The 22097-nt window shown below is 33.2% G+C and overlaps 1 protein-coding gene and 1 non-coding gene across 2 annotated transcripts; both read left to right on the plus strand.

Moving 5' to 3' along the window:
- The first annotated feature begins 9215 nt into the window (after window positions 1–9215).
- LOC132303979 (methylsterol monooxygenase 1-1-like) lies at window positions 9216–17347 on the plus strand. The gene is made up of 5 exons (XM_059801439.1): window positions 9216–9758; window positions 10162–10484; window positions 16214–16361; window positions 16470–16502; window positions 16936–17347. Exons 1-5 carry the CDS (start codon window positions 9432–9434, stop codon window positions 17011–17013), a joined length of 909 nt encoding a protein of 302 aa, XP_059657422.1. The 5' UTR covers window positions 9216–9431; the 3' UTR covers window positions 17014–17347.
- A 1973-nt stretch (window positions 17348–19320) lies between these two features.
- TRNAK-CUU (transfer RNA lysine (anticodon CUU)) lies at window positions 19321–19393 on the plus strand. Its single transcript has one exon. It is a non-coding gene; the product is annotated as a tRNA-Lys (tRNA).
- Window positions 19394–22097: the final 2704 nt, after the last annotated feature.

Genomic DNA, 22097 nt, shown 5'->3' on the forward strand with positions numbered 1-22097 from the left:
TGTTTCCCACTTTTTTATGGTAGAATAAAGAAGAATCTGTAATTGGCAGTAATGTAAGAACTGCTCGACCATTTTTTATTTTTTATAAATATAGTTTGATTCATCACTTTCGTTTAATCTTATCTTCTACAATTATACTGTAAATTCTATGATTCTTTAAAAAAATTATCATTTTACATTCTATTCTAATGAGATAAATATATACTAATCAAAGATTAGATATATATATTTTAATCACGTAATTTCTATATACTTAAATCTTATCGTATTATTTGTTATAAGTTAGAATTTCGGTGACGATGGCGTAAAAGGTTTGTTATTGGCGGGATGGGAAAGTGAAGTATAGGGAGAAATTATTATTTTTTTCTTAATTGAGAAGGATTGGGACGTGAGGTTTAATCGCCAAAAAATAAACTGAATAAAGTAGGTTTGTAAAAGTTATGTAGGGCCTTGGGTATGATACATGGTTGATTGTTATTCTTTTTAACACAAAAGGTATAAAATAATCGCTGGAGTTAAAAATAGTTAGTACAAATTTTTTTTATGTAAATCTACTCTAACACATCGGATTTACACAAAAAAAATTTAACAGATCGCTGGAGATGCTCTAAGTAAATTGCATGAAACATAAATGAAAATAATAAATATACCTTAATTTGAAAATTAAATGATTACATATAATAACTTATAAATGAAATGAAAATGCAGTTTATATGCATGGGAGCTTTGAGTTGGTGTATTACACAACTAATCGTTACGTGGCTCGATGGAATAATCATCGTTTTTTTTCAAAAAATATTATAAGTGTAGACAATTAGTTTGATAGGTGAAACTCACAGCTATACGAGAATAAAGTGTCCTCAATTATATCATTACTCTTTTGAAAATTATTGTCACATATTTTTTATTTTAACAAAATAATAATATTTCTGTATCAAAATAATTTTTATAGTTATAAAAACAGTAAGGTAGAGATTTTCTCTCCAGATTCTCGGAGTCCAAACAAGAGATAAATGGACTGTGTGAGTCCCACACGTGTATCACCACTCAGTTACTTCAGCTTTGGCACTGCAACACAATCGAGTTCGCATGAAAGTAAAATTCGCACGTTCCACTCATAGTAAATTTTCACACACAGTCACACACATAGAGGGAGAATATGAAATGGAAAGGGACGTTCCAATTCCAAAGTCTACGCACCAAATCATTAGCACACATCACATCATCACCACCACTCACACTTGATCATATAGGACGAAAACAATCCCCTATTCTGGTCCCACCCACACATGATTAGATTTCGATTCCCATCCTTTTTCTCACTTTCTTTTTTTTCAATCTTTTGGAACAGTTTCAATATGCTCAGCTTTTTCCTGAGTATAAGCTTTTTGAAAAAGAATACTATAACCAATAACGATCTCACTCTAAGATGATCCACATCTCAATTTTTTCAAACTCCACAAAATCTAATAATTGAAGACACAATGGTGTTTTCAGGTGCATCAGGATTCCCTCTTATTGGAGGGGTCCTATACACTGAAATTACACTGTTTTGGGATATAGTCCGGAATTTAGAGCACATCGTTTAAAATATTAACACATATTTAAAGTTGAGCTTCGTGTTTGTGTATTAAAACGACATTATTTGAGTTAGGATACTTAAAATAAAAAGGAATCCGCTTTTGTTTCCTCTTTTTTATGTGTTCTCATCACTTTAAAAAGTTCAGGTGACGGAAGGAGTATTTATTAACAATGACATACCAAAATTTCAAACAAAATATTCCCGAGGCTGGTGGATCCCATAGCAACAAAGTGTTATGAGTTAAGTCACATAATCTTTCTCAACGGGTGTCGCTCTCGCGTTCCGAACACGCTTCTGCTCTTATATTCAGCGTGCACTCTGGCTGAAATTCTTATTAATTATGATTTAATTTTGCAGTTTTCACGTTCCCGCTCTCGAATTCGCTCTTACTTTAATTTTTGCTTTATATGACTTAAGGTTGTGAGGCCCACTAACCCTAACAAATTATTTTTCAATAATTATTTTTTAGTTATAAATTAGACACAAAAAATATTTAAATATTTTAAAATAGCGGGTTGACGTATTTGTAAATGCTTTATGAAAGTTTTTTTTGTTTGTCAAGGAAATAAAAATAAAAATATTCAAATACAAAAATGAGGTTTCCTTGTTAGGGAATTGGTTGTCGCTGGTCATTGAGTTCATCACCACTATTATAAGGTCAAACCCTTTATAATTTGTAAATGCACGTTTAGAATTATCATTACCCATTATAATTTGGGCATAGTGGTTCACAGTCGTATTTTAGCATGTGTAAAACTTATTTTTCTGTTACTTTTAGTCGATAAAAATTTAAATATTGTGGTTGTAATAATGATATGGTTGTAACAATGATATGGTATTAGGTATTAATTAAATACGAATATATAGAGAGATAGGACCTCTAAAATATATGTATTTTTATTTATGCATTTGTCTTTAATTAGTGAGTAATATAACAAGGAGAATTAAAAAATTTCTTCTTTTAATCCGTTTAAATTTTCGGTATTGAGAAACAATTTACAATTTTATATGCAAAATATTGCTAAGTAATATACGAGTTAGAGTTATGAATCTTTTCACCATCATTTTGAACTCAAGAGTGATTTGTAAATGTCTTGTGAGAGTCAAAACAGAACTTATGAATTTAGATTCGTCTTAGGGGATCTCTTATTCACGGAATCACACGTATGCACCGGCACGAATCCATGAAGGGCCCAGTGGGAGCAGCCGCCTCCATTGAATTTTTTTTATTTACTTATAAAATTACCTATAAATTTTATAAAAATCTTAAGAATGTCTTTATATTTTTGTAAAAAATTTAAATATGCCCTCACTTAATTTTTAATAACCCATCATACATTATTATTATTCAAAACCGCCCTCTCATATAAATTTCTGATCTGTTTGAGCTAGTTTTTTTTGAAGCTTTTATTGTCCAAAGAGTCCATAAGAATTAAATACTTAAACAGATGACAATGCCATTGTTCAATCACATTCTTGATTAAACATGCATTATGTGACATGCTCATCTAATGAATTAAAGTGAAAGATGATGACAATTATAACTATTTATGAATTATGACACGAGTTATGGTTGAAACATCGAGTCAAGGGCAAATATTTATTACAAGACAGGAGCATGAAAATACATAGTTGGGGTTGAGCCACCACCAACTTTAACTTTTTTTATAAACAATATTGATTTCCACTTTTGTACTTCCTACCAGTCTCAAATTCTCAATTGCCTTTATTTAAAAAAGATGGTCCATTTTCATTCATTGAGTCCACACATTTATTATTATTATTATATTTTTTTTTTTTGTGGGTAAATTACACCCACCTATTAGACCGACATCTTCTATATTTTGGAATATTACACTTAACCCGCTCTAATTTGTATCTATTTAACAAATTAACCCTTACCCTAAATGTAATATTCCAAAACAAAAGAGAAATCCGTCTATTTTTCTTATATGCAGGGAATGCAAGTGTAATTTACCTTTCTTCTTTTTTTCAAATCTGAAAAAGAAACTCACACACTTGCGTTACTTTTACAAAGACTTAAATTATTGCTATCTTCTTTAAAATGCATTTGTGGAAGAGCAGTGCTATACTAACCGAATCAAAATTCTTGGTTGAACCAAGCTTATTGGTGTGATATAAGGAGTTGTGACTCCCACTCCTTTATATTTTGCATATCCTGCCAATTGACAATCTTCAACTGAGGATTTAGGTTAACTTTAAATGTTTATTTAGATGAGTCCCAATATTAATAGGAATGACAACGGGGCGGGTATGGAGCGAGTTTGCCTGAATCCGTACTCGCCCCGTTATGAGATGAATGTATCCGTGTTTGCCCTTTGTTATCTATAAAAATAAATTGATAAAATTTATAGATTTTATGTAATGTAAATACATAGTAAATAATGATATATATATATATGAAAACAATAATGTATATACATCTATAAAATACACACACATATGTATATTTTTAAAAAATAAAAGTATAAATGGCGGGACGAGACGGATTGAATCGGATATTTCTCAAAACTCGTACCCGCCCTGTTAACCATGGCAGGTTTAAAATTTAAATTCATACTAGTTCTTAAACTATATAAACAATTCTCATATAATTATACTCGTATCATTAGGAGCAAGACGGGACAGAACTCCGGCATGACAATATAAATTGCCTATTACGTAGGGGGATTATTGGAGTGTATGTTCGGTAAACATTTAAAACAGAGACACCCTAAATCTTCATTGCCTATTAAGTAGGGGGATTATTGGAGTGTATGTTAGGTAAACATTTAAAACAGCGACACCCTAAATCTTCATGTAGCTCAAGCTCATCCCATGTTATAATGATTGGGAAGTGTTATGTCAAATTCATAGGTAAGGTGGGGCTCAAGGTCCACAACATTCAACATGCAAATTCCTCGTTCAAAAATATCATTATTTGGTTTTCGTACTGCAGTCAAGGAAAGCCGCTTTGGTAATATCTTCTCCTTTATTTTGTGTGTGTTTCACTGTGTGTGGAGTATATGAGATTCATTCTCACCCAAAAAAAAGTGCCTGGTAATTTCAAGAGCGATTCAAGTCTTGGACATATCTAGTTTTAGGAATCCTCATTATTGAAATGGGTCCCACATTCATTTTTGCCATCGATACTAGCACGCTAGCTAATCACATCCAACCCATTATTTTCTGGATAAGAGCTGTACTAGTAGTGACAGAGATGACCTGTTTTTTTAATTAAGATGTAAGGTGTTGGCTAAACTCTATTTTAATTCGTTAATAAATTTGTTATATCAATTTCACCCTTATTTTGGAATTAAATTGTAATTATTATACCGTTCCTACTTTGTGACTCATCTTCTTCAAGATTCCTTTAAAAGCAAATAGTGGACGAGATGGGAAGAGATGCAAAGTTATTAACGAAATCTGCCTTAAAACAGCCTATTGAGGAGATGTTTTTCCAGCTTTGTTCTTGACATCCAATGAATTTCCAACTCCTTGTTTAATTGCAGGGCGGAGCGGGAGCAGGCTGGATTATGTCATGGTAAAATAAAAATAAAAAAATTGTCCAATATGCTCTAATTGAACTGATAAATAAGCTGGTTCAACTTTTAAATTATTAAGTGGTGAATAATTACTATATTAAATAACACTTTGAGCAAAATTATAAGGGTTTTAAAAATATTAAATATTAAATATATATTATATATGTATATATATTTAAAAAGTAGATACATAATCGAGGGTGGGGGAAGACCTTTGTCATTATTCTTAAGATAGTTACTAAATAACATGTACCACCAAGAGAGATTTCACTCCCCATAAATATAATACACAAGTGTGCAGTTATTTTTAGGCACTGAAATTTCAAATTTTTTTTTTTTTTAAACATAAACTGAATTTTCATTTATGTTTGGAAAATTGAACAATCACTCCAAGGATAATAGGATTTATATTTGTAAAGTAATATTGCATGTTATTGAAACTTAAAAAGGGAATAGTTTAATTGCAAAGACTTTTAAATTTTATAGTTCGAATTTTCCTTAGGTCTCTCTTGACTTTTTATATAATTTTTTTTCATTGCTCGGTACATGTAAAACAAGAGAATTCATGTCCCCACCAAATAGGGATAACATATGAGACCCCACAAAGAAAAAAGAGTTACTCTTTCTTAAATTTAATCACAAAATGTAAGGTAGAAAACATCTTATTCCAAACCAACTGACCATTTGTACCCGAAGTGTGAAAATTTTGCCCCTTCATTTCACACAACGGAATAAATTATAAATATGTACACATAATAACACGATATTTAACATAATTTAACCCAACTTGACTTACGTTCGTGGATATTTTTTTTTTCATTATAATGAATGAATCAAGAAGTGAATCTACAATGCTAGAGATTGCTTACTCCTCTAATGATACTTCTCTCTACTGTCAGTGTTCCCTTTGCACATACTCTCTTTTCGTCTACTTACTCCCCTCATTATCTTTTATCATTTACTTTCTCTCCCACTTGAACTCGACGTATTTTATACATCAACTTAATTTAATGAACAGTAATACACATTCTTGTTAAGCAATGGATGCAGTTAATTCGAACTCAAGTACAATACTTTGAATCCAAGTCTAACAAATAAGTTTTACGAAATTTTTATATGATCTCGACCAATCACATGCATCCATATATGTAATCGTGTCAATTTTTCACAATTTTTTACTTATGTACTCTATGTGATTGACCAGAACTATATACTCTTCGAGAAATTATTACATGGTCACAGATCATTCATAAAGCGACACATAAGTAAATGTGTCAACTTTATGTCATTATCAATTACTTTTTTTTGCTTATGTGTTTTTTCATAATTGGCCGAGAGTAATGGTCTGATCATGTAATAGTTTCTGATACTCCAAACCATATAATAATGAAAAAATTACACCCTAGTCATATTTTCGAGATCTATTTTCAAATAAGTTCAAATATGATTTTTTCTCCCAATGGTGCTTTATTACTATAGCACCACCAATCAAGTATAAAATTCATTTATCCTTTCATTAATACGGAGTATATACATATATATATATACATATATAACTGTTGTCAAATTTAACAAACTACTACTCCTAGACAGTCAATCCATTGAAATCTAAATCTATGTTCACTCACCTTAAATTCATTTTTTTTTTCCCTGCATCACCTTAACTTCATTGTAGTGCGCATCTTTGTGAAATACAAATTCTATCGTTATTGTTTCAGCGGAACAGTTATGCATTTACTGAAAAACAAGTACTTCGCTCGGTCCAAAATTTTTTGGAAAATTTAACTTTTTCTGATGGTTGGTTTTTAATATTTTTTTTATTATATTGATAAGAATGAATTTTTAAATTGATTCTTGCTGAAAGAAAAAAGGGTAGTTTAGAAAGGTTATAAAAAATAATACGTTCATTTTAGAAAGGAGACATGTATTTTACCACATGCCAAAATAGAAAGATGGACCAGTACTTTGGGACAAAGGAAGTACATAATTGTGCTGAGTCACATAAAGTAAGAGTGGGAGCGAATTCGAGAGTGAGAGTGTGAGAGCGGCAGAATTAAGTTATAAATAGTGAGAATTTGAACAAGAGCGTGCACGGAGCCGTGAGAGCGAGAACGCATTCGAAACGTGAGAGGCGACACCAATTAAGAAAGATTGTATGACTTAACTTGTGTGAAATATTTATATTCTTTAAGAGAAGCATGCTCCTCTTAAAAAAAAAAAAAATTAGGATCTAATAAAACGTGACTTTGAATTTGGGTGTGTTTTAGGTTTAACTTGACTGTAAGAGAAACATTCCATATGTATGTTTGATGTGACGAAAGAAAAAAAAAAAATTATGAACAACCTATGAGCTAAATTAGCTAATTAGTAAACTGCAATTAGATTAATATTGTTCATAAAAATGAAAAAATCCAAACAAACAGTCCACCCAATAATGTATGAAGAACGGTAAAAGAGGTATTCTATTTTTCATTGAACTTTATTGAAAATAAATTTCAAAAGTGGGACTAAAAAGTAATTTTTCCTATAATAATTTCTCCTTACCTTTCCGAAAACAAGTAAATGATTTAGTTCTCAACACACTCAAAATGGAAACTTCTTTATTTCCTACCTTTTCGTTTTTTTTAAAAATTTTTTTTTCGGTGAATTACCTTTTATATTGCACAAAGGGAAAATGATAAAGACACTGATTTTCTAGATTGATTAAATAAATTGACTTCGCGTGACCAACAATTGTAAATCTATTCAGATGATGGTTTGCAGTATGGGTTACAGTTGCGGTATTGGTCACGCGAACCATGATTCAGATCCCTCTCTCTTTTAATGTTTTCACTCCTTATGCTGAGAAAAAAATATATATATAGTGGAGTTTAGGAAAAATTTATTGTGTCCGTTGTACCGTGATTGTTTTATATACAGTGTGTATAATACACACATGAACATGTAAATAACACAAATGGTTCGAATGTGCCTGTTGCACGATGCAATGGGCGCAATAAAATTTTTCTCTCCAGAGTCATTCCACCCCTTAGATGTCGTAGGATCCACCATCACATTCATGATCCAATACCATAACCCTCATGCTACTTTTTAAGTAATTATAAATTGTATCATGTCACTCTACATCAATTAATCATGTTTAGGAGTCACAGTATATCGAAGACAAAAAGAAAATACCTTCTAACAAAACCCATAATTTATGTTTGGGAGCATCAAGTGGCATGAATTTAAAATTAAAAAAATAAATAAATAAATAGTTCTAACTTTATACTAAATTTAATGCATGGATGCTTCCAAACACAATAGTATTTGATCAATTCATTATTTTATAAGTCTATCTATGTTCAAATGAAGAGAAACAAAATAAATAAGTTTCTAGAATCTTCCACCTCATAGCTAAATCCTCTTAGGCGGAATTTTAAGTACAACATTTATACAATAATGATATAATACTACAGTAACACGAGAAAAAATTCATTGCGCTCATTATACTGTGTAAGGAGTGTTCATGTTAATATTGAATATACACTGTATTATAATGTAGTGTAACATTGTAATACCACTAAATTGAGGATCATTACATTTATATAATCATTAATTTTTTGAGAATCAATATGTTTATATATTATTATAGGGGTTTTATGATACAGCAGTATCTCTTTTACCTTTCAAAATGAGTGTGTACGTGTAAATTTCTTGATATTGACCAAAAAATAATAATAAATAAATAAAACAAAACAAAATATTATTATCTAAGTCACATAAAATGGGAGCGAGAGTAAGAGCGTGAGATTGGCAAATGTACGTCATAAATAGTGAGTATTTGAGCGGGAGCGTGCGTGAAGTGTGAGAGTAGAAACACGTTCAAAACATGAGAACGACCCCTGTTAAGAAAGATTGCGTGACTAAAGTTATTGTTATTACTCCCTCAGTTTTATTTTAAATGTCAATTTCTAAAAGCGTGATTTACAAAATTGTGAATTACAGTTGCCAAACTGAGGAGAGTAGTAGATTGAATTTAAAATTGTTATGATTTAAATACACTGCACCTACAATCGCACAGAAGAGAATCAGATTCATCAGTGAACAATACAACACAGTACAGAACCGAAGTGCAGATAAGTCAAAAGTCTCACATGACTGCCTCATAAAACTAACACTTGCTGGCCTTGTCGTTTGAACATTCCCGCATATTTTAACCAACAACCTGACAACTCACTCCCACACACACACACACTGTGAAACTGTGATCCCTCTTCTCTATCCTCCCCCACAACCCATTCCTCCGCCGATCTCCGCCGCCAATGTTGCCCTACAAGACCGTCCAGGAGGCGGAGGCCGCCCTCGGCCGATCACTCTCCACCGCCGAGACCCTCTGGCTCAACTACTCCGCCTCCAAATCCGACTACTTCCTCTACTGCCACAACATCCTCTTCCTCTTCCTCATCTTCTCCGTCGTCCCCCTCTTCTACATCCTCCTCGAACTCGTCTACAACAAAACCCTAATCTACAAAATCCAACCCAAAGTCAAACTCTCCTATTCCGAAACCTTCCGATGCTACAGAGACGTAATGCGCATGTTCTTCCTCATCGTCGGCCCTCTCCAACTCGTCTCCTACCCTTCCATCCAAGTACATATCTACACACACATATGATGGTTATGATAATTGATTTTGATTCTTATGAAATGGGTATTGATTAATTATTCCATATAATTGATTGTGTTTGATAATTTTGTTTGATCCCTTATGAAATGGGTATTGATTAATTATTCCATATAATTGATTGTTTTCGTAATCAACTCCATTTCTGTACATTCATACATGCATATGCATATATATATATATGTGGGGTATAATAATTTCTTTTGATTTCTAATTGCCCCATGTTAATTGATTGTTTTTGCCGCAATTCCTCTCCTACCCTTTCATCAAATTATCTCAATACATTGATATATACACATATATGATGTTATTATAATTTTGAGATGGGTGTTGATTATTATTTTTTTTTATGAATTGATTGTTTTTGCAGCTGATTGGGATTAGGTCGAGTTTGCCATTGCCATCACTGGGTGAAATTGTTGCACAATTGATAGTGTATTTCATAGTTGAGGATTATACCAACTATTGGATCCATCGGTTTCTGCATTGCAATTGGGGGTACGAGAAGATTCATAAGGTTCACCATGAATACACGGCGCCGATAGGGTTTGCGGCGCCGTATGCACACTGGGCGGAGGTTTTGATCCTCGGAATCCCGTCATTTCTAGGGCCGGCGATGGTCCCGGGGCATATGATCACGTTCTGGCTGTGGATTGCTTTGAGGCAGATTGAGGCCATTGAGACTCATAGTGGGTACGCATGCTATGCTCTTACTCCTCCTTTTCCCTAATTTATTTGGTTAATGTCATTTTCTCCTTTAGATAATTTGACCAAAATGATGTTTTGCAGTAAAGTGTCTTCCTTTCTTTTCACTGTTGTTTAGTCTATTGTTTATCTGTAAAGTGTTTGGATTTGGTCTGATCTTGAACAGTGCCTTACTTTTTGCCCCATGGAAAGAAGTATCATAAGGGTGCCTTGTCTTTTTATCATATATATATTTTTTTCTTTCTTTTTCTAATGTAGATCCCAACTCTTTTTCTTAAATAGAATTGATTTATGGTCCTTTTTGCTGTATTGGGTCACTTGCATATTAGTTTATTTGTTACTGTGTATGTTAATTATTGTAGTTGCTGCATTTATTCATAATTTAGGGCCTATATCTGCCAGCAAAAGTGTCTTTAGCATATGGCATTTTAACTTGATTTTTGGATGTGGTATTGTTTTGTCGTGTGAACTAGTAATAGTGGAGTTAAATCTAGTGCTCCGTGTAACAAGGTACAAGTTTGAAGGGTTCACATTACTTTCGGTGCTGGTGAAGAAAATTCAAATGTATACACAATGCATTACGGTTGGAACAAGAATAGTGTAGATTCTTCACTTGGAATCCTGCACATCCTAATTTGTTGCTTCCTGTTGTTCTAATTGCATGATTGTGTCATCATTGGTGCGAATCCTTAAACGTTGCTTGGGTCTTCTCATATGCCTCATAATTTTCTGTTGATCAGTGATAATTTTCAGAATACTTTCTTAAATTGGTACAGAGTAACAGAGGTCATACTTTTATAGTTGTTTCATTTTGTTGCCAGCAATTGTTCTGTTATTGATATTTAGGAATATTAATTTTGAGATTCTAGACCAAGTTGGTGAGTGGCTCTTGAGATCAAGTTGTATGATCAAAATGAAAATTCTTATTATTACAGATTCCATGAGATGAACTTGTAAGCAAATATATTAATATTTGAGATCCAATTGAAGAAACACAGATTAATTACTAAATTGATAGACAAAGTAAGTGAACAAAATGGTTGAGAATTTGAACATGGTTCCATGAAAATAGAAAAGCTTATTATTAGATAAAACAGAGAAATAGAACTCCAGAAAACAACTGCTGAAAGTCGAATATTTGATTGAAAGTGCTTTCAAACTCCTAAAGTGAATAGACCTAGTGGGTCCTGTATTTGATTCATGGATCAATTGTTTAAATGTAAACACTTACAGTTTGTTCTGGAGTTGGAAATATCTTCATCTATCTGGTTACAGTGGCATGCAATACCATTATAAGAACATAATTTGTTTTTCCCCTCTTTGTTGTTGAGAAGAACATTGTTGTATATTAGTGCAACGGAAGCTAGATGTTTTAATTACTAGGTTTTTTCATATACAGCATGTCAACTTTGGGCTTTATTGATTTGAAATAGAAAAAAATGATATTGAGCATGGTTCCCTGAAAATAGAAAAGCTTATTACTGGATAAAATCGTAAAACGGAGAAATAGAACTCCAGAAAACGACTGCTGAGAGTCGAATGTTTGATTGAAAGTGCTTTCAAATTCCTAAAGCGAGTAGACCTAGTGGATCCTCTATTTGATTCATCGATCAATGGTTGTTAATTTTAATTGTAAATACTTACAATTCATTTGGTTGCAATGGCATCCAATACCATTATAAGCACGTAACTTTTTTTTTTTCCCTCTTTGTGGTTGAAAAGAACATTGTCATATATTAGTGTAATGGAAGCTAGATGTTTTATTTACTAGGTTTTTTCATATACTAATTGCTAACTTAGGGCTTTATTGTTGCACATTTGTAATGGTATTTGATTTAATTGATGCAGATGGATAATGAAAGGACATATATGCATTAAATTATCAGACCCTCTGAGTTGATATGTCAAAAAAAATTCCATTTGAAATTTTTTCTTTTTATTAGCTTTTTATTGTATATTTTGAACTGGATCAATTGTGCATTGATTTTTAACTTTATCCATATGCAATTTGAAAGGGCATATATTGATTTTACCAATCCACTAAATTGATATGCTGTAAAGTTTCTTCATTTTGATGTTGACTAATTTGGGTTGCATATTTGAAAATTTCCAATAATATGCTTTTTTATCTCACGCGCTTTAGTTCAATTTGTTCAACTCGTGACTTAATGTTGTGCCTTGCACTTAGATGACTATGTTTATCAGGAAGATATCGACTGCATCTCAGGTGTATCAATGTATTGTTGGTATGCTGGATTTTTTTTTTTTTTTTTTTTGTACTTGAATGTTGGATTAATCATCAACGCATAGATACAAATTGAGCTCTAAAAATCAGGGACTTAAATTGATCCATGGTGATGCTGTTATATGTCTGGCAATCTATGTTGGACTTTAGCTCAGACTCGATAAGAAGAGGAAGAATGCTTTTTGAAGAACATCCTGGATTCATGCATGGGAGTTGAGAGAGGAACAAGGCTGTTTGAAGAACATTTTGGATTAATGCTTGGAGTTTAAGTTTTCAGTCTTTCTTTCTAGAGCATTAATGCAGTACATTTGAACTACTAAAGCATGTGATAGATTTCCCCGGGAACTATGCTGCATATAGACAATATCCTTATTGCTGAGACATGGAATATGCTGGTCATGGATCCAAGTAGTGGGTCAGTATCAATGTGACTGCTCAAGTAGAAGGGTAGGGGTAGAGGAAAGACATAAGTAGGGAGGGAGGAGAGAGACGTCTCTACTGAAGGCTTGGCTTAACCTTATTGTAGCACAAAATGCTTCATGTGAAGTTCTTTTCCCCCAATAACCCCTCGTGTGCAGTGGGTATTGAAGGTTGGGGGTGTTGTTGAAAGTAGAATTGCCTTACAAGAGATGACTAATTGGAGGCAGGGCAGGAAATAACTTCATATCTTCTCATGTTTGTCTAAGTGAAAGCTTGTTTTCAATTGTTTTCCCCTAAGAAGCACAGACACGGATACGAGACACAGATACGGCAGGGACACGGTGAATAGTATATATATATATATATTATATATATGATGTAGTACTTTAAAAAGTACTGAGTGTTACTATTTTTCATCAACCTCATAATGAAAAAAATACACAAATCATAACTCATCTATTGTAATAGTGTAATGACTGGCCCTTAGATATCTTTTTGTTTTGTCTAAAATTGCATATTAACCTTACAAGTTTAAAATTATTATGTACTGACCACGTAAGTGAGTAAAAGTTGTTAATTAACTTCACATATTTATACTTTAACCCAATTTTCTTTCAAAAATTATCTTTTAGACCCCCGAAAATAAGACATGCGTGTCGGACACACCCCCTTGGCGTGTCAGACACGTGTCCGCAGAGTGTTTGTGCCGTGTCTGAAAATTAAAAAAAATTAAAAATTTCAGAAACGTTTTTTGGTGTGTCCGACACATGTCAGGGCGTGTTCGACGAGTGTCGGTGTCCGACACGTGTCAGACACGGATTCTTCGCTCATTTTGGCGTGTCCGTGCTTCCTAAGTTTTTCCCTTCAAAATTTCTTCACATTTCTCGAGTCTTTGGAAATTTACTATTAAACTGGTGTTAGAAAAGCATGTCATCATAATAGTAAGATGAAATAAAGGTTCGTTTACCTTGTCCTTGAATCTTGACTCAATTGGTGATAAGTTTGAAGGAACTGTAAATAGCATGAACATGGTGAGCAGGGCACTGATTTTTCTTTCTCCCTAGTGTCAATGGTGAGCCACTGATTTTTCTTTTCTCCCTACAGTCACTGGGTATTTCATACAGCAAGTTGACAATAAGTTAGTAACCTATTACGTAATATATCATTGGATAACGATGTTGTTACAGGATGTTTGATAGGTCTATAAACGTGACGAATTCAGACTGGATCTGGGCTAATCCTAATCCAATCCTATCAGTTAGAAGAAATCCGAGTTGATCCAATAATCTGGTAGATCAGCAAATTCAATTGGAATTCCGATATGTTTACTTTTAGTATTCTTATAAAAAAAATTGTTTATTATTAGTATTGGACTTTTGATCTTATAATTCAAGCCATAAGATTTGAGTCATTGAAGAAAAATCATTAAAAATATAACCTCCATTTACATATATCAATATAGTTTATTTAGTTAAGCACATTCATTAGCAATACTTATCAGAAAAAACACTATCATATGGGTGCTCGCGGTGAGAATGCAACGCCCTCGTAATACTATTACTCTACCAATCAAAAGCAAAAGTTTTGTTGTGTGTGCACTGTGGCAAAGACATGTTGATGATCATGGAAAGAAGCGAGGAGCATTGAAACTCCGCGGGGGAGGAGCAGAGGTGTCTTTTGGACTATTTTGATATCTCTAAAATAAACAGAATAACTTGTGTATAAATATATATGTTTGTGTGTTTTCAGTGTCTCTATGGCACAGATCGATGATCATATGTAGTCTGGTAAAAAATCCTGTATCTTGGGATCAAATCGAGCAACAGGTTAGTTCTAAGTTTGATGGTAAATCACTTGCCAAAATGGTTCTTAGGTTTTCTTTTTGTTGTTTTGGCGTGGTGTGAACTATATCAGATGGTTAATTTTTTATTTGACCTGTTAGTTACAGAATGAAATGAATTTGGGTTTTAAAAAAAAAATGGTCATCATGAAAAATTACCTAATCTGAGTTATTGAATTTGGATCAAAATCAGATCCATTAACTGACTGACTAATGGGACTAGAACATAGTTCAATAGAAAACAGCGAGGATAATACTTTGAATCTGTTTTAAAGTAAGCAAAAACAAGAGTTAAGCGGTAGTTTTATTGATGTCGAGAGATACCGAAGCAAACAGTTGTTACTAGTCATGCTATTTGCATTTTGAATTCCATAATTGGAATTAAACTAGCATCCGCATGCATTTGAATTGAACATAAAGCTAACCGTAAAGAGTGGTCCAAATCGGAATTACTCATAGTGTTGAATTTACATCTGAAGTGTGGTCTGAAGTATTGGCAAGTACACCTTAGGACTGATGTTAACCTTCTTTTCTTGATTTTTTGCTTGATAACAAATTGATGCATCAGACAAGTTGCTTCAAGTGTTGGATGGTACTTTGATATGTTGCTATATATATCATTAATGCTTATTTGTATCTTGAAATATTGCGTAAGTTGGATGAATTGATTTTTTATGCAAAAAACCCTCTGATGTTACTTACCATTTTGTTAACAAAAAAAGAGAAACTTCTGATAGTGAAGGGAAGTTTCGCCTTTATGATCTTTAGTTCTTAGAAAACCAATATGATGTTTGAACCGATTAACTTGTAAATAACATCACTTGTCGTTTTAAAATTGGACTTCGATATACTTGTTTAAGAAGTTTGGGCCTCAATCTGGTGAAAGAGAATATTCATTGGCTGCTTGACCTAGTCATTTATCAATAAAAAGATTATTTGCTTTTATCAAGAAGCCATTTGATGATATCCTTGTGATTTTTAGTAGTTCACATATGATATTTTATGTTGTTTATTATTATTTTTCTCTTGTAAATTAGTCTATTAGGTAAAATATGATAAAATTTAATCCAATGGAGGTGAAACATCATGCATGCCTTTTTTTTTTTCTCATGCTATTCAATGTATTCATATATCATTGTTATTTATCCTTTACACTATTTTAACTACCAAGGCACTTGAAGCATGTTATAACTGTCTGTTGTCACTATACAGTTATGACATTCCCTGGACCCCCACAAAGTATATTCCCTTTTATGGTGGTGCAGAGTACCATGATTATCATCATTATGTCGGTGGACAAAGCCAGAGCAACTTCGCTTCAGTGTTCACTTACTGTGATTACATCTATGGAACTGACAAGGTTACCATGCGATTAGTTTTTATGACTATACTATTTATAGTTTTTGTTGTAACTCAGAAGTAATAATGCTGTAATTTAATAATGCTTCCTTGATTTTTTTCTCACCAGGGCTACAAGTATCAAAAGAGGCTCCTACGTCAGGTCAGTTCTTTGTCTTTTTCATTTGTATTAGAGTTGTTTGATAGCTTGATTGATTTTTTTTTTTCCTTATTTTTTTTTATATAATGTGTAGGGCATCGATTCAGTATATATAGGCCAATCAGAGGCTGATTGAATTATTATAGCCAGTTCATTAAGTTTAATTTTTTTATATACTTAGGGAGATCAATGGTGAACCCTAGGAAGTATAAGAAGTTGGATTTTCACATCTTTTGATTGGTTGATTTGGTTATGAGACCTCTTTTCTGCTAAAAGTTATTTATATAGTTGGTCTTTTGGTTATGCCTGGGAAGAAGGCAGCTCATGTCTTCTGTCTCAACTTTGATTTATTATTTGGCAGTGATCCATCAAGTTCGATTTCCTGTATTCTATACAAGTTGGTTTGTTCTTACCATTCCTTGTTGGTGTAATTCAGTTGAAAGATGAACCAAAGAGCAATGGACATCAAAATGGAGGCTCATACATATCTACTAGAGATGTTAAATATGAGTAGCTGCAGAACTTCCGGACTTCCGACTGACTGTTGCTTCTTCCGGTATGCTTCTCAATAGTGACAACTTTGTGGAACCTTTTGTTCAAGTTGACGTTGTCTGTTGTTCTCACTGTGCCAGTCTGGTAAATTAGAAACTCTTAGTGCTTCAGATGGGGATTAACTGGGAGTTTCTTAGAATTGTGATCTTATGTAGTTTGAGGGGAGGGTGTTAAATATTGTGCTAAGATTTAGAACCTGAACTTTCTGTTTTTTGACATAATGTTCAAATTAGTATGTTTATAAATTTGGGCTCATTGATTCTGAATGTGAATTTCAAGATGAGATTCTATCTGCATCTCAAGTTCTAGATTGCAATTGTTGATGATCCTGTTGTGGTTTTTGACTTCCAACCAGTTTCATTCTCAAATTTCAAGGTATTTATATACAATATTGTGCAAATCAAGTTTGTAGAAAGAAATCAAGGGACTCTTCTATTATTACGAAACTGTTCAGCTCGAATTTCATATATTAGGATCACTTCTTGTGGGTGTGAATTTTGGATAAATTATAGTCTTGTGGCTTTAAATTTCAATGGTATTATTGTAGAATTTGGCGCGATGGTCAAGTGTTAGAAGGGAAACAACATAAGGAATATTGACTGTCTTCATTAGTTTTTCTGTTGCATTTTGTTATGGAGAAAAATCCTGGTTGAAAAATTACCTTTTTCTTCCTTGTTTAACAAGGGGTTTTTGCATACTTCTAAGATGCCTTTACCAAGTAATTTATGTTTTAGACCTGTTCAGCCATAGGTTCTACATTTTGTTGTTGATAAAATCTACATTGTGTTCTAAAATGAAAGACCTTTTTGCAACGTAAAATGAATGTCCATGTCTCATTCATCCCATATCTTGCAACTACGTCAAGAACAAATCATATTCACATGAAAGCTTCATCCCTTTGCAGTTTTGACTAGAGAGAAAATATTATCCTCTAATCGGGATTCAGTAGTACTCTGGAGACGGCTGAGACTGACCCAAATGAATTAATCTCAATTATTTTTCGTACTCCGTGAATTTTGGATTGGTTAGATACTTTTGAAATCCTTTATTGGGATACTTGGGGCAAATCGGTAGTTTTGTTGCCAGTCACTTGATTGAACCTCCTCCCCCATACACAAAATCATTATTGGAGACAAACTAACTAGGTCTTGCCTAGGTCTGGTGTTCAAGAAGATATTGATTGAGCCGGCATACCACGTCGTATGCCCACCCAATCAGAATTCACAATTCCAATTAGTTGATGTATTTGAGTGGAACCATATCATTGAATGGTATATTCTGAATGGGTGAGAGTATGGCATGCCCCGGCTCACACAACCGACTAATGATGAAACCTAATGATAAAAATTTAAGGGGACATGCTCAAAATCTCAATAGAATGTTTACTGGAACTGTGGCATTCAAATTATTTTCAAAAGAACATTAGGTCGTAAAATATTATCTCTTCAAATAACCTGAAAAGTGCTCTTGTAAAATTAAAATTACCGAGTAGTATTTTGCCTAATCAATTCATTGACTGATTTAGTGAGAGAGCTTATCAATGCTATTTATTATGCCACTTTGAGTTTTATTTTTTTTATTATTGGAAAGACAAGAAGTGTTAAATTAGTACATGTAGAGAAGTTGGCATTCCAAGGTCCACAAAAGACACTAATCGGCGCCAAAAAAATTTCATTACATTCACAAACTCATGAACCATGCTCTTGCACACGAACATCTTGCAACCAATGTTCTTTTCATTTTTCATTCATTTAGAGTTAAAATGATAAATTAAATGTGTGTTAATGGTACTTTAACGGGATGTGCCTAAGTTGCAATTTCTAAATAGTTGATTGGGTTAGCTTCACGAGGTTTAAATCAAGAAAAAAAGAGTTTTATTTTCTTATTTTTCGACTAACCCAAAAATAATGATAGTTTTACGACAGGGGTATAAAAGCCATTTTATTACTAAAGAAAACATTTGTACAATTCATGTGTCGACACCTTTAAATTCTAAGGAGAAATATGCTGGTAGGGGGTAACTGCAATTTTTTGGGTATATCAAGTGGGTTATTTGGCATGAAATTTTTTTGTATAAATATTTAGGCATGAAATTATGCTCTGTGGAGTTAATTGCAAAAATTTAATGATAAGAGGAATTTTTGTTTCTTCAAGAAAGTTACAGTACTTGTTCTATCCAGGAATATATATATAACGATAATGTTTTTTGCGTTCAAGCAAAAATGAAAGACTTATTCAATAGGTGATCTAACCGATGAAGAAACAAGTTGCCCGTCTAGCTCAGTTGGTAGAGCGCAAGGCTCTTAACCTTGTGGTCGTGGGTTCGAGCCCCACGGTGGGCGTTTGCGCTTTTATTGGGTTGGCCATTTCTCAATGGCAGTCTCAAAATCATCAGCCCAATTATTTTGGGCCTTCATGTACCTAATATTCATTTCTCAATAGTAGTCTCGAAATCATCTGCCCAATCCATTTTGAGCCTTCATGGACCGAATATTCATTTCAAGTTTTTAATTTAATTTCTCAATAGTAGTCTAAAAATCATCAGCCCCATCCATTTTGAGCCTTCATGGACCGAATATTCATTTCAAGTTTTTCATTTCTCAATAGCAGTCTCAAAATCATCAGCCCAATCCATTTTGAGCCTTCCTGGACCTAATATTCATTTCAAGTTTTTCATTTCTCAATAGCAGTCTCAAAATAATTATCCCAATCATTTTGGGCCTTCATGGACCTAGTGTTCATGTTAAGTTCCAATTCTTTGGGCCTAGCCATTTTCAATTTAGATAATACTCCATTTTTCTTTGGAAACTATTTGTAGGACGAATTAGGCCCAAAAAGCATAACTCAAATTTTAATGGGTTTTTTATATTTTGAATATTATGATACAATATAGAAGTTGAATATTATGATACATATACCGCTTTATGCAAATATATATGTGTATATATAAGAAAACACCACGAAACAAAAATGTAATGTAATTGTTACATTAGCCATTTAAAAGCATACGACATATATAAAATGAAAACGGTGCAAGAGATGATCCAGGTTCACTTACATATTACATAATAAATATAGAGTGAAAACGGTATAGGAGAGAATTCGAGTTCCGTATACATATAGGTAATACAATTCTAAATATAGAATGTAAGAACATTTGGTTAGCCCATTACATTTTCTTGGGACATCCAAGCAGTCCATTAGGCAATCATCATATGTGAAAGAGAGTACCGAATGTAGCTGACTATGTTTTGATCCTGGCCGTTGATCGTCGAATCGAGTCTGATCAAAGCTGATCCCAATGTAAGTAAGACAATGGAGCTCATTGCTGGTGGGTCCTGCAATTATGTTCTTGATCAAGGGAGCTAGCTGTCTGTGCCAATCCTAAAACCAGCTTTTAGCTCTCTATGGTTTTCCCCCCCCCCGCAAATGGCCCATTCTGTTTTCCCACTTTTATGATGGTGAAAATTACTATTAAGCTTTTTCTTATCACTTCATAAGACTTTTTAGAGGAATTATTTTTCAGAGCATCATTGAAGAATGTTGACAGCTCAATCTTTATTACTGAGCTCACAAATATGATAACACTAGTCTAATTTTGACGGGAGAAATTCTATTTTAGTGAATGGATGAGATGATTCAATCAGCTGAATGCATTGGATGTCAATAGGACGGATTCAGGACAGGACAACCCATTCTCAAATCCGTCTCATAAAAAAAGGGAAAATCAAACTTATCTTGCCTTGTATCAAGGTCAGGTGGGTTCGGCAAACCTGATATACATATATTTTAAGAAAAACAACTAAAGTTTGAACAAATTTATTATATAATCAAATATTTAACGATCATAATAACAAAAATGTCGTGAAAACTAAAAAATTATCATAGGAAATGAAGGAAAAAGAAAAACTAACAAAAAAAAATATTTATTTACATATTTTTTATTAATCGTGGTGAGTTTGGAATTTAGCGAGTTTTAAATTCACTTCTCAAACCAGCTTCTAATCTTATTATTAGTCATAGGTCCTAATCTAAGCTATGGCTTAAATGCACTCGGTTGGCCTTCGGGCCCTTTGATAACCTACGTGGGACCCTTAGGTTCCACTATAAGCTATCAAACGGCTTGGATACACTTGGTTGCGTTTTTTGACTTTAAAATCATTTCCCTTCTGAGGATGATGATTCAATAACAAATAATGTCAAATATTAGATTTATTTTCAGTTTACTTCATAGGTGCACAGTGGTCAATTACGAACGATCTACATCAAGTAAATAAGTTGTAATAACCATCATGCCGTGTTAGGGTTTTTTGAAATTTATTTTAAAAAATTAAGGATAAACAAAACCCACTTGCACTGTACCAAAGCTTTAGAAATATTTGTTGTAATTCTGAATTTTGGTGTTTGGTACTTGTATATTTATCCTCCTTAGCATGAAGATTTATGAAAATGGCATCACAAATCCTTGATGTAGAGGGCTAGTTTATGAAACCGCAGGCACACAATGTATATAGGTAGGACTAATGTCTTTTTTAGTTGTGCTTTCTCTCTCTTGTCTTTGTGACCACTTATTTTTAGTTCATGAAATTGACCTTGGTGTACCAATGTACCCAACACTGTTTTCACTTTTTTGTTGCCATAATAATACACAAAGTTGTTTTACCATAATCTTTTTTTTTTTCTTTTTTTGATACAACGTACCTACAAATCACAATCAATAATAGCAACAGGAAAAATCAACCACACCATTCTAGATTTTAACACCGTTTAGCCTATAATGTATTTCACTATGTGACAAAGAAAATGTAACGTTCGTATCTCTCAATCCAAATTCCTAACACTCCCGTGTACCAGATTATAATAGAGACTTAAAAATCCTTTGAAACTCCCGAGACAAAAGCAGATCAATTTTTTTTTCTTTTTAGAGACGCTGCCCCTTGGACCATAATTTGGTAAAAATTGACAATGTGACTGGGGACGAAAGAGACTTCGGGTCACAACTCCATCGTTACTCATGTTTAAATTTCACGGCGTGGCTGTGTGGTC

Source organism: Cornus florida, unplaced genomic scaffold, assembly GCF_030987335.1.
Source record: "Cornus florida cultivar Cherokee Brave unplaced genomic scaffold, ASM3098733v1 CherokeeBrave_3.0.0_Hap2_Chr04, whole genome shotgun sequence".
Taxonomy (NCBI): domain Eukaryota; kingdom Viridiplantae; phylum Streptophyta; class Magnoliopsida; order Cornales; family Cornaceae; genus Cornus; species Cornus florida.

Coding starts and splice junctions, on each gene's coding strand:
- LOC132303979 (XM_059801439.1), top strand. CDS start 9,432: ATGTTGCCCTACAAGACCGTCCAGGAGGCGGAGGCCGCCCTCGGCCGA. Junction 16,362..16,469: donor ACATCTATGGAACTGACAAG/GTTACCATGCGA, acceptor TTTTCTCACCAG/GGCTACAAGTATCAAAAGAG. Junction 16,503..16,935: donor AAAAGAGGCTCCTACGTCAG/GTCAGTTCTTTG, acceptor GGTGTAATTCAG/TTGAAAGATGAACCAAAGAG.